The following is a 13,746-nucleotide window of genomic DNA, read 5'->3' on the forward strand; positions in this document are numbered from 1 at the left end:
CTGGCTGGCCTCTGCTAATTTTTTCTTAAAAACCTCGATACTAAATCCATCCCAAGTAAATTTCAAATCATTCCCTTAGACAAACTGTCCATTCCCATTAAACCACATGAAAAAGGAAATTCCACAAGGAACAATGAAATATACATTAACATCTTTCCTTTCTGTCCCTTAAGTTCCCTGAGTATAAATTCTCTTATAATTTTCTGTGTATTGATTTTATATCAGGAACACTTGGATGATAGTAAACTGGATTAAAGTAAAATGTAATAGGTATTTCTTCTGGGGAAGAAACCATGAAAGAAAGAAATATCTTTTTTTATGTTGAAATTGGACCCAGATTTAGAGTAGCAAAATTGTATGTCTTGAAGTTATCAAATTAACCATGATCCAAAAAATGACTAACAGGCCATCTAGTATCCTGTCGCTGAACAGGTTACTGTGTTAACTACAACATAGTAAAGTTATTAGTGGTGTTTAAATTCAAAATCATGTATATTTTAGTTTATGTTTGCACTTAGCTCACTCAGCGTTAGTTTTCAAACATAAAGTTCAGCGCTCCTGTTATTAATAACTTGATATGTTCTGTTAAAGTTTTCGCTTTCTTCCTCTCTAATTCTGAAAATACTTCTAATACATTCTGTTTTTTTTAGCTTTTGGCCGTGCCGCGGCACATGGGATCTGAGTCCCCCGACCAGGGATTGAACCCGCGGCTCCCTGCATTGGAAGCGCGGAGTCCTCATTTCAGCAGATGGAGAAAAGAATGTGGCAAATCAGGACCAATTTCTTCAAGGTTAAGCTAATATTAAACCAGACTACTAGCCAAAACATCTTCATGAAAATTAACTAGAGAGTTGGTAGTTCTCTGAAACTTGTATAAATTTTATTTATTACTGAAATTTCTAAAGTCACATTGAAACACACTAAAGACCCAAACCACCTATTAGGCAAAATCCCTATGGGCATCCAGTCCCTTTGATGGAACTCGGTTAACAAAAGAGGCAAAAGACATAGTTTGTGATGAAACCTAAGATTCAAATGCTAAGTGTTTTCCAGCTGTAACGAAGTATGCACCAATTCCAAGTATCAAGCGTGATATCAAAATTCACATCCATGGGTTTTCTCTTCATAAGCATCAAAAGCAAATTCTGTTCACTGAATCCTATCTTTTGATTTGCACAACGCATTCAGAGATGACTTATAATAAGGAAAAAAGTATCCACTGAATGCATCATGTTTAAAAATGCAATTAATATTTCAAAACCACACTTAAAAGGGAAAATGCCTGAAAATTTAACTCTATTAATAAAATTATTTGAGACAATATTATCCTGCAGATAAAAATACATTTCTTGTATATACATGTAGATTTCTACATGAAAGAAAGGATTCAGCTCCAAATAGGAAAGGGCTGACCCTTGATAAAGACATCTCAGACTGCCAAACTGATGTGATTACCATTGTAAGGTGAACCAAAAACAGAAGGATAAAAGGTAAGTTAAGGGAAGGATAAAAGTTTAGTCACCTGCTTCTGCATAGTGGCAGAGTTGGGTGAGAAGCAGGAGATGAAGGCAGAAATAAGACATAGAAGAAAGGCAAAGAAGGCCTCAATTCTGACCAGAAATGAATGGAGAATCAAGCAAAGTTGAGAACAGATATTAACTGCAATGAGATGCTTGAAACTAGAATTTGGTAGTTGATAGTCACAGAAGCTCAATTAAATCATCTTAAAGTAGAATTAGATAAAGCATCTAAAATTTCATGGAGAACCAGTATTACAGTGATCAGATAACTCAGCATGGTATTACCATTTAAAAAACTTTCCCAAATAACATCAAGTCTCCAGAAGACCTTTGCTTTGGATCATGTTCTTTGAAGCTTAAAAAAGTTCCCGACTGACTGGGAGAGACAGCACAGTGCTCCAAACAGAAACTCTGCTGAGATGTGTAACAGAAACTCCATTTGACCCTGGACAGACCCTGGGTCTTGGATTCTTCCAAGTGAGTGGACTGCACCAGGTTTCTTCCAGGTAAAACATTTTATCATTTTGTTGACAATAAATTAAATTGGGATTGTTTAGAACCACCCCAGTTTTGGTGGGGAAGGCAAGGGGGAGAAGTTAATCAAGATAAAGAAACGTCACAGAAATTTCATGCAAGGGTAGAGCATTCAAGTTCTTGGTTTCCTAATTAATGCTGTATGCAGAAGTATCCTGTAAACTAAATTTGCCTAACAGAAAAGTTCCCACATCCTCAACAGAGAATGACTGCAGTATTTGGGATCCTTGATCAATATGAACTACTCACTGTCTGTTCTCAAAGATTGGGTTCTTTCTTTTTTACCCAAATCCTACACTGAAAGACAACCAAGGTCTTAAGTGTTAACCACCAGTCAAATTAGGAATGTTTAAAGAAAATAAATTAACCTTGAAACAAAGAAGCAGATGTTTTGGTCAAATTTCAGACATGTATTATTAGAAATTAATTACTGGCCCCACCAGGTTAAAGATGAAGGGAGGCCCTGAGAAGTCTACAGAGCTGATATACACACAAGTGAGTGTCACTTTTTTTAGCCTAGTTTTATTAAATATTGCTTCTTTGGGATGTGTTTATAACAACTCCCAGAACATTTTCATGTAAGGATTCAAAGCGGTCATATTAAAATACAGCTTCAATATAAAGTTTATCACAGTTTTACAGTATTCAAAAATGACAGGCCTGCCTTAAAAAACAAAACAAAAACCAAAAAAGGACTATTACACCCAAAACATAAGAAAACAATTAAATAAACAAGTTTGGCATTTCCATAACTTTATAGTATAAAACAGAATATTAAATCTATTACTGGCAAACGGACACTGATGTATTACCTAGTTTGAAATGTGTCCCACTTAAACACACTATACAAGTTCACTATACAAAAGATTGATGGTCTTTTTGATGAAAGAAGTGCACCCTGAAAATTTTTGCCACTTTAGAATATTCAGCTCTTAAAGTCAAAAAAGTCCTTTTGCTTTTTTAAACTGAAGGCTGAATTCAGATTTTTTTTTTTGTTGTTTTGTCTCTTTTGTCAGCTTTCCTGGTTTAAAAACAATAGTGTCTATGGACGCCCACCAGGGGGCAGTGTAAGATTAGCCATTAAATCACGAACAGCTGCAAATATTGTGCATTCACCTGCAACAGAGAAAAATGGTCATTAGCTATTCGCAATACAGGAAAGATGATGTTAACACGCCGGTGGGGGTAGGGGTAATTAAATCTAAAATTAGCAAGAACTTTAAAGACCAAAACAAAAGACTAGATTTTAACTGCACGGATTATAGGGGATTAAGCTTTGGTGTTAAGTATCAGATGATACTTGGTTTGGGTTTTGTTTTTTCATCATGAAGACATTTTGGGCAACTCCCAGTCAGATCTGAATTTAAGACAATATGCCTAGAGTTTCTCTACAGAAACACTGGAGCATTGGCTAAGCCTTTGAAGTCAGACTTCAAGGCTCCTGACGACCTTTTCTTCAATCTAATGAAAGATCTAATTTTATATTTATATATTAGTTAACAACATCAATGGTGTCCTTCTGATGTTGCATTAAAGGCCAGATAAAAATGTCCACGACGGCACTAATAGAACCTTCTGTGATGACAGAAATATTCTATATGTGTGCTGTGGCTACTGAATACTTGTAATATAGCCAGTGTGACTGAGGAACTGAATTTTACATTTTATTTGATTTTAAATAACTTAAATTTAAATAGCCACATGTGAAGAGTGGCAGTTATACTGGACAGTGCAGGTCTATGACATCTATTGGAGTTTCCCCCAAATTTCCAGGAATTGATCAACTTCTGGAGTTCAACGTTAAAATCAATTAATACAAAAATAAAATGATTCCTCCTTCAGCGGGGAGGAAGTGATGAGTTTGGGAGGAGGGGAGGGAGGCTACAGTACGGCACACCAACAATCCAAAACAAGATTTGTTTGTGTGCGTGTGTATGGGGGGGGTGGTTGGGGGAGGTTAATGATTCATCCTCTCAATTTCCCCTTTGCTCAAAGAACGAAATACCCTGCCTCTTACTTATTGTGTGTGTGTGTGTGTGTGTATACATACACACACACACACACACACACACACACACACACACACACACACACACACACATATATATCTCAAATATTTCAATACAATAAACCAAAACCAGTTGTAAATATTAGAAACCCCAAACCGGGTCCTTTCCCTAGAGCATGGCCTAACGCTACAGTGGCTGAGAGCAAGGGAAGTGAAGACCTCAATTGAATAATGGCCTTCCGGCAAAGGGCAGGATGTGCAGTGATCCTGCGCAAGTCACTGCAACCTTCTCTCCAACTACTGGAGAATTAAGGTACAGAAAGAAAAATCCAAAGGTTTAACCAGTCTAAGGTCAAATAAAAGAAAAAAAGAAAAATACTTCCAAAATATCGCAACAATTTCTTAAATAAAAGAAGTTACAACTTTTTCTTTTTTAAAAAACACATTTTCGTTATTGATCGGGAGAAAAACTTGCTCGATCCCAACAGGATCAAACATTCTTTCCTTTAAATTTTAAATTCCACGAGACATAAATAATGATAGTCATCTGCTTGCGAAGGAATGGTGTTTATTATCAAAGTTACACTGAACTGCTACTTGGAAAATGCTGATGGCTTTGAACTTTGATTCTGAAGGACCTATTTTGAGCTGAAAGAAGAGAAGTCAAAGGATGAAAGCAGAAAATTGTAAGAAGTGGAAGAAGCATTACAACAAAAGAAGCACACCCTTCTCTACTGCCCAGTGCGTTCCTTATAAACTATACGTAGGTGAGAACTTGTCTATGTACACAATATGGGGCAACAAACAGCTGAAAATATAATTTCTCCCATGATTCCTGTGTCTAGTAAAATTTTGACACTGTGGTACCTAAAAAATGTTTCAGAGAACAACTTTCCCTCATTTAAAAAACTAATTCTGTTATCATACTATTCTAAACAGAAAGATATAGAGGACTTCCTTAATATTAGAAATAAGCAAAATTTAATTTAATTTCCTTAATGTTAGAAATAAGCAGAATGGAAGAGAAGTTCTCTTTGCTGAGCTTTATGTTTTATAATAAAAAATTTCGCACTGCCAGAAGTTCCGTGTTAAGCATAGGATACTCCGGTATTGAAGGGACCTTGTTTATCTACCAGAATCATTCTGATCTCTTCGAAAATGTTCAGTTTGAGAGCTTCATTGTGCACTTGGTGAAAAGGTTCACTTGCACCCGCCTGACACTTATATAAGAAGCCCAAAAAGCAGTGATGCCATTTGTATCAGCTTTTATTCTTCACAAAACATTTAGAAGATACAGAAGTTTGAGTGATATTATTCTATTCATGACTGAACCATGAAATAGGAGAAACCAACATGCATTTCAACTTGGTGATGTACAGAGTGGCACGTATCGATGGTGGGGCAGGAGTTCACAGCCATGGAAAATTCTATCATCCTAACCTAGGGCTTTGTGGCAACGTGTGCTATAAATACAAGCTTCTGGCATTAGCAACTGGGTCAGTCCCAATAGTAAATCACTAACAAAAATAAAGTCCAGGCAGCAGAGACATGGACAAAACTGAAGAACCAGTGAGAAAGGAAGAAAGCGACAGGCAGACATTAAGAGGGCCACGGCAACCAGAGCTCTACTACTAGGACTGGGGGGCAAGGTGGGTAAGGAGGGGAGCAGAGGGGAGAAGGGGGATCTCTCAAAAGAACGTTTATAACATATATGCAATAAAATATCATCTACTGGTCATGTACCTTGTCGTGGTGGGTTCATCTCTGCAAACCTCTTCAGAATGTTGCTGACCATCATGGGAGCAGCAACAGAAGAGTTCTGCTGTCTGGGAATGTCTGCCTGCTGGGTGGTACCTGAAGCCATGTCATAAATGATTGGAACTATAATACTAACAGGTTCTTGGGGAGGGACCGATGTTTTCTGAGTTAGCTGAAGCTGTAGACACAACACAAAAGAGGATAAAAACACAGTAAGAAAACAAAATATCTAAATGTATCAAAAGTACTATCATTTCCTCTACTGTCAGATTAAGATACAAGTAAAAGAAAATTAAATAGAACAAGAAAAGTGACAAACAACTAAATATTATGATTAAGATGCAACTGTGTCACACAATTACCTAGTTCAATATATTTCTTACTAAAGGAACCAAGATTATGCGAGGTCTAAACTGACAATTAAGGGATCCGGGCCTATATTTGGCAGCAACAGGTAATTTCTGCAGTTATCCAAAAGATGCTCTGTTATCCTCAAATGGCTTCTCCCTCAGAAGCTCTGCGCACCTGCACCCATATACACACACACACATACACACACACACACACACATGTGCACGCCAGGTGGTACTCACAAAAAATAGCATTTTGGATTTCAGCACCACAGCAGGTGTCCCAGGAGGTGCAATTGGCGGTGCACTGGGAGGGATCGTCAGGCAAAACTGAACGTTCCATTTTAGCTGTGTTGCCTGGTCAGGAAACTGTTTTGGAAAAAAAAAAAAAAAATTATGATAAAGTCATATGAACATTTAAAATTATATTCTAGTGTAGGAGCCTGAAAGGTTAGACGGAATTTTATACTCAATTATCAGTAGATCATAAAGTTGATAACCTGCCTTTTCTAAAAGGAAATATACATGTGAAGTTCCTAACTGAAGAGTCAGCTCTGGATTTATATGATATGTTCGCCTTCCTTCCCTCCCACTTCATTAATTCCCAAGGCCTGCGGGTTCTCCTTCCTCGGTGTCTCTGACATCTGTTCCCTCCTCTCTATTTTCACTGATGCCACTGAGCTCAGGGCTCCATTACTTCTCCCGTGGCCCCCCTAATGGTCCCTTCCAGTGGCTGCCTCTCCCAATCCATCCTTACACCACTGCCAGACACATGTCCTAGAGCATGGTTCTAATCTAGCTCACAAATGCTCAGTGACATGCAGTGATCCGTGCTGTCCCCCCCGCCCCCCAAGGACCAACACTGGCATTCAAGGCGCTTAACTGGTGCCAATCTAGACTTCCCAGTCTCATTTCCAACTCCTTCCCTAAAACAAAATAGTCAAACTGCATTAATAATTTTAAATTATATCTACTGGAGCTTTTTTAGTGACATAAATATTTACTCCTTTAAAAACTCAAATGGATTTTTTTTAACATAAATAATGTTTCCTATAGCCTATCAGAGCAGAAGCCAAATGCTGAAGATTACTACTAGCAAAGGAACGCTGCCGTCCCAATATTAATAATAAAACACCAACTGAAAAAAGGAGTGAGGTATTTGGAATTACCCAAAGCAATGCTAGAAACATTAAAATGAAAGGACTACTGCAAGATTGGAAAAATAAAATTAGCTGCCATCTGGATTCCAGCTATATAATTGTATACTTTCATAGAAAAGAAGAGGCATTTAAAAATCTCCCCAGAGAGGATAGATTTTTCAATAAATGGTATTAGGGCAGTTGGGGGCATCTGAAAAAGTTGGACCCATACCTCACCGTTTGACCCCAAGATACGTTTTAAATGGATCAAATATATAAGCAGTTTACAAAATGAATCCGTAACAGTATTAGGAGAAACCACGGGAGGATTACTTCATGATCGGGGAGGAGGAAGAGTATATTAAATGTATCTTTTTATAAGAGAGAAGCCACTGATAACTTGGATTGCCTGTGGGGAGGAGGACTAGATGGCTGGATAGGGACGGATGCGAAATTTCCCACTGTATCACCTCGTTCTAAATTCAAAAGATACAAGAGGATTGTGTTACCTACCCAAAGACAAAAAAAATTTAAGTTAAAAATTAAGAATGCAAGAGAAAAATGGAAGTACATAACATAAATGGGTGAAAACCAACATATACTGTTCCCACCAACTCCAACCTCCTCAGACCGACCTGGCTAGAAAAGTCTGTGTGTCACTGTAACTTACCAACTCTAGCTTCATAATATGCACACAGTCCCTGAGGATGTGTGTAGGAGCTCCTAACAGCTTGGTGAAAGCTATTAATGTATTGGCTTTAAATGGCGGTCCTGCAACCTACAAGGATAAATAAAGCAAGTTAAGTTACTCTTCATTCTACCTTGACTCCTGTTTCACTGACTGTATTAAAATTATGCATTAAGAAACACATACTCTTGTTTCAAAGAATTTCTCTAAAACTTGAAGTTCATCAGGTTTCCACTGTCCTGCATTTTCGGGTGTCACTTTTAGCTGAAGTGTTTGGTTGGTTTTGGGACTAAGGGCTACTCTGCATTTCAGCGCATCAGTCTTAAACATGATCACTCCGGGTTCATTGGAATTTATCAGCTGTAGCTGCAAAACAAGAAGCATGCATCAAATTAACATGTGAAATAATATGTAAGTCAAAGGGAAAATGAAAATGTTAACTAGAGAAATGATTCCAAAGGAAAACAACTAAGTTGATACCTGTTTCACAAAAAGGTATCTAGGCACTGAGCAACAACAGTTGCTAACCATATGGCAAACAGGGGCAATCAGACATTATGTGTCTCTTGGTGGAAGAACATAACAACCATCTATCAAAACCACAACCAACCTGAGCGTGAATTCATAGTCAGATCCACAGGGTTGATCAGTTACAGAAATATGGAGGTCAAAAGAACACGTTAGATGATTCCAAAGGGATGCGATCAGCAAGATCCAGACTGTGAGAAACTCTACAGGACAAATGATATGGCTTCTTCAACAAATACATTATCTAATGAGAAATGGAGGGGGAACCTATTGTTTAGAAAGGACTTAAGAACATGTATGGATTTTGATTCAGATGGTAAAATCTGTGACAACTTGGGAAATCTGGACACCAATTAGAAATCTGATGATAAAGAAACTATGGATGAAATGATGTCAAGAATTTGCTGTCAAACAATCTGGGAGGAGGAGTTATAGATGAAACAATATTAGTGTGAGTTCACTGTTGCAGGTGGGTGATGAGAACAGACAGGTTTATTATATGATTCTCTCTACTTTTGTATATGCTTAAAATTGTCCACAATAAGTTTTTTTAAAAAGATCCAGTAGGAAAAAAGAATAAAGAGTTCAATTACAAAATGTTAGATCTGAACTGGGATGATATGCTAGTCCAGGGGTTGGTAAATATTTTAGGTTCTATGGTCTCTGCTGCAACCACCCAATGAGGCCATGAGAGATGAAAGCAGCCATAGACAGTACGCAATTGAATGCGTGTGGCTGTGTTCCAATGAAACTTTACAAAAACAGGTGGAGGGCAGGACTTGGCCTCCAGGCCCATAGTTTACTGACCTCTGCTCTAGCCTAATATGCTGATTATGCAGATGAGCAAAATGAGGTTCAAAGGGCTGAAAGCTTACATGGCTTTTAAGTGGCAGAGGTGAGGCTAGATCATAGGTCTGATGATTACTTTTGAATGCTAATTTGTTTCAACTTACGTTAAAACTTTTCTTTCTTTCAAATTTGAATATGAAGGCTGCAAAATAGCTTGGTGCCATCTGTGCAGAGGCTATTTTAAACATTCACCATTCTGACTACCTCATTAACATAAATATCAATAATAATTATTATAAATAATATGTAACTGAATACCAAAACATTATGTAAAGGTTTTATATGAAGTTATCTCAAATTCCCACAACTGCTGTGAGTTAGGTAGATACTACTATCTACTATTATCAAAAAGGTGAAGAAATGTGCCGAAGCTCGTACCAGCCAGTGGCATGGCCTGGCTACAAACTGGGGTAGCCTGATTATAGAACTGGTGCTCTCAACTCTGAACTGTCTCCTAAGGGTATCACCACAGGATAGAAGTCTTTTTCTATAAGAGTTTTAAATCAATTCAGTTGCTCATGTGTTTTTTAAAAATATTTATTTATTTATTCTGGCCGTGCCAGGTCTTAGTTGTGGCATGCGAACTCTTAGTTGCAGCATGTGGGATCTAGTTCCCTGACTAGGGATCGAACCCAGGCCCTGTGCACTGGAAGCACGTCTTAGCCACTGGACCGCCAGGGAAATCCCCAATTGCTCATGTATTTAAAAAGTAGCTTTCATCCTTGTGATCATAAATAATTTTATGATCACAGATTCAGAGTCAGCCTGCCCGCAGAAGCATTCCAGAGGGCAAGTAGTTACTCACATACTGTTCTCTACCAAGTCACATCCTGGGTGCACTTGTTCTATGGTATCGTGGGGACCTATCTCCAGGTCCATGATAGCTACAGTATGGCAAATTATAAGTGAAGGAACTTGTTAATGTAAGAATGGAAAAGAAAATAGTGGATCCATTTTTAATGCTAGGGTGGAGGGCAAAACATAATTCTAACAGGCTGGTTAAAGGAGGTGAGGGAATAGCACTTCAGTTCAGATCCTATTCTAGGAAGCAACTTAGCACCTGCTTTGACAATCACCACTTAGGAATCCAGCAGGTACCCACATACCGTTTCTTGTTGAATAATTCTTTGAAGGTGTCGTCTCATGATGACGGATCCAAGGAATCTCTCAAGCGGAGAACAAAGGTAACTACCTGCTAGGCCGGGCACGAGGCCTGGCGTTGGAGAGGGCAGCAGTAAAATATTCAAGGCACTGTGAGTGAGGATGGTAGGGATGGAGGCCGCCCAGGAGCGCTGAGGTAGTTTACGAGGTGGAGGCATGTTTGTGGGCATCGTCTGGGAACCTTTTGGGAAGGAGAACGTCATTTTTTTTTACAAATACACACCATCTCGTTGTTCCCTGTTTTGCTTTTATTAAACACCTGTACTTTTCTATAGCAATCCATACTGTTTCCGTTACTCCCTGTGGTGTTAACAATCACATATTAGTTTCCTTACAGTTATTCTCCTCCCTCCAGCCAGGTCCCTTGCAGTGTGACTTTGCAGCAGTTCCTTCAAGGAGTGGGCTCTACTTCTTTACTTGGGATCTGGGCTGGCCTTGTGACTTGCTGTGGCCTACAGAATGCAGTGGAAATGACACAGGGCCAGCTGCAGGCCTAGGCTTTTACTGACTCTCTTGGAATCCTGTCCAGCCCCAGGTGAGCAAGCCCATGATCAAGTATGAGACCACAAGCAGCAGAGAGAAGCCAGGCCCCAGCTAACCCAGGGGCTGACCACAGATGCATGAGTGAGCCCAGCAGAGCCTGGAAGAATCACCCAGCTGGGCTCAGCCTAAATTGCCAATCTGCAGAACAGCGAGCGAACATATGATTGTTGTTTTAAGCCACTAAAAGTCACATGGCAAAAGCTAATGAACATATGTGTACAATTCTTCTTTTCTGTGTTAATTTGCATAACCTTGTCAGTTACCTTTAGGTATCTTTTAAGGTCTAGTAGTGCAGCTAAGTTAGTAGTCATAACAGAGGTACAGGATTCACCTCAGAAGACTTCTGGAGGAGACATTCCCCTTTCTTACATTTTGCCCGACTTTTACAAATTTAACTACTGTTACAACCAATTTACTAAATGGATAAAAGTTTAAGTTATTGAGTATCCTTATTAAGTCATGACTTTCAAATGTGAGGATGAGGATAGAATGATTAAAACAGGTCATTTATTGGTTATCCTAAAAGCTAACATAAAAGTGTCGATGACACTCACTTGTTCCAGCTCGAGGGGAATGAGAAGCATCTGGAACTGGAGAATGTAGTGATGGGTTGGCTGGTGACATCCCAGGCATGCGTGTTGCTGGTGAGGGGCCAGACACTTGAGGAGACCCTGGCCAGTTCCCTGCTCGTCCACTTGGTGACACCATAGTGTATGGAGAACTAGGGTCCAGGGTTCCTGGAAACAAGTAAACAAACGGTTTTCAAAACCTATATTTTAATAGCTGAAAAGCTGTTAAATAGCTGACAACATTCAAATGCTTAAACCCCACGTGGTGATATTTTATTTTGTCTTTCAGTAAGATATTTCACTGAAGCCTGATGCACATGGCACATTTGAATCTCTATTTGGTGTAGTTTTTGTACTTTTGAACATGATACAAAAATTAGGAAGATAAAAAAATACTGAGAAAGGATAAAATTTACCTTTACACAAGCTTCAAGATGTGTAATATGTAACAATCTACTTTACACTATATAACAAACACTATGTTTGAAAATATTATGCAAAAAAATCTCAAAGCTCCGTTAAGGGTAGAAATCTTATATTTTTAAACTAACCCTGACAAATTATGTTTTCATTCTACTCAGAGAAGGCTGAAGAGAGGGAATTTTCCATTTTCTTTATTTAGTAAAGGGTACAGTGACTAAGAAATGCACCAAGAATCAAATGTTGAAAGCAGTGACCTCCTGAACAATCTGATATTTAAATTTCATCCTGCAGATACTTTTAACATATTTACACCTCTTTGCAACCAAATGACAAAATGAGAAAATACTTCTACCATGTATCAGAGAATAAATGTTCCCTACTTAGAAATCTTACAAATCGGTAAGAAAAAACACAAGAATATAGGCAAAGGATATACACTGGCAGGTGTAAAATAAGAAACACGAAAGACTAATGAACATTAAAAAAAAGTTCAACTTCACTAATCATCAAAAAACCACACATCGAACAGTAATATGCCATTTTTTACCTACCAAAATGACCAAGATTTCAAAAAATCACAATACCCCTTGTTGGCAATGATGCAGGAAAACAGACATTCTTGTACAATACTAGAGGAAACTGGTACAGCCTTTTAGGTGAGCAATTTGCAGTATGTTTCAAAAGCTTTAGAATTTCTCAAACCCTTTGAGACAGCAATTCCACTTCTAGGAACTTACCTAAGAAAATAATCCTGTGAGCAGAGAAGACACCATTTTCAGTTGTGAAAAAATAGAAACATTCTAAACGTATCGTAATAAGAGAACGGTTAAATCATGGTATGCCCAGACAAGGGGATACTATGAAGCCATTTAGTATGATGATGTAGTTTTTACTGACAGAAATGTTCCTGCAAATATTAATAGTAAAGAGGAAAATCACAGATGCTACACAGCTGTAAAACCTGAGGAAGCTCTTTATGTTCAGATTTGGCACGGGATTCATGATACAGTTAAGTGACGAATGTAAGGCACCGAACACGGTGTGCAGTATGCTGCCACGTGTGTAAAAGAGAGGGGGAAGAACAATCCGCATAAGACATCCCTCCAAGAATGCACGCGAAATCAGTCGCACTAAATGCCTTTGGGAGGAAGAACTAGGTGGTTGGTGGACTCGAAAGGAAACACCTCACTGGCTACCTCTTCTATTCTTTATCTTTTTGAACAAATTCAAAATAGAATTTTTGAGTTAAAAAATTCAAGTCTCAAAACAATACATATGGTAGGGTCCCAATTTTGTGTGTGGGGGGTGGTGTTTAAGGGGAGAGAAGAAGATGGGTAGAGAGCAAGATAGAGCAACAGAGATTTGGGCGGGCAGGCAGGCAAGCGGGGGTGCGTGACAGGCCGAGTGAGGGGGAGAGAGAGTGCGAAGCAGACAGACTTCTTCGTTGTGTGATTAGGAAAAACGTATTCTTATTTTTGGCCGCGCCACGCGGCACGTGGGATCTTAGTTCCGAACCCAGGCCCCCTGCAGTGGAAGCACAGAGTCCTAACCACTGGACCACCAGGGAATTCCCAGGAAAAACGTACTTTCTTTTGCTATTTCCCCAATACACAAGTGCTAATTTTGCAAGAAGAAAATTTATTTAACAAAAACTTACTTAACAAAAACTACTTTCA

The 13,746-nt window shown here is 38.7% G+C and overlaps 1 protein-coding gene across 4 annotated transcripts in view; it reads right to left on the minus strand.

Moving 5' to 3' along the window:
• Positions 1 to 882: 882 nt before the first annotated feature.
• The window catches only part of MED14 (mediator complex subunit 14), a 73,363-nt gene continuing 60,499 nt past the window's right edge, over positions 883 to 13,746 (minus strand). For 3 of the 4 annotated variants that reach the window (XM_059910190.1, XM_059910188.1, XM_059910187.1), the window contains 7 exons: positions 11,633 to 11,815; positions 10,481 to 10,716; positions 8,184 to 8,363; positions 7,980 to 8,087; positions 6,414 to 6,539; positions 5,806 to 5,998; positions 883 to 3,170 (listed from right to left, as the gene is read on the minus strand). In XM_059910190.1, the coding sequence (XP_059766173.1) occupies positions 3,097 to 3,170; positions 5,806 to 5,998; positions 6,414 to 6,539; positions 7,980 to 8,087; positions 8,184 to 8,363; positions 10,481 to 10,716; positions 11,633 to 11,815 (1,100 nt within the window). In that variant the 3' untranslated portion in view covers positions 883 to 3,096. Of the gene's footprint in view, positions 3,171 to 5,805; positions 5,999 to 6,413; positions 6,540 to 7,979; positions 8,088 to 8,183; positions 8,364 to 8,613; positions 8,729 to 10,480; positions 10,717 to 11,632; positions 11,816 to 13,746 lie in introns of those variants that run through there. The other variant, XM_059910191.1, reaches the window with a different exon arrangement.

The sequence above is a fragment of the Balaenoptera ricei genome, chromosome X, assembly GCF_028023285.1.
Source record: "Balaenoptera ricei isolate mBalRic1 chromosome X, mBalRic1.hap2, whole genome shotgun sequence".
Taxonomy (NCBI): Eukaryota; Metazoa; Chordata; class Mammalia; order Artiodactyla; family Balaenopteridae; genus Balaenoptera; species Balaenoptera ricei.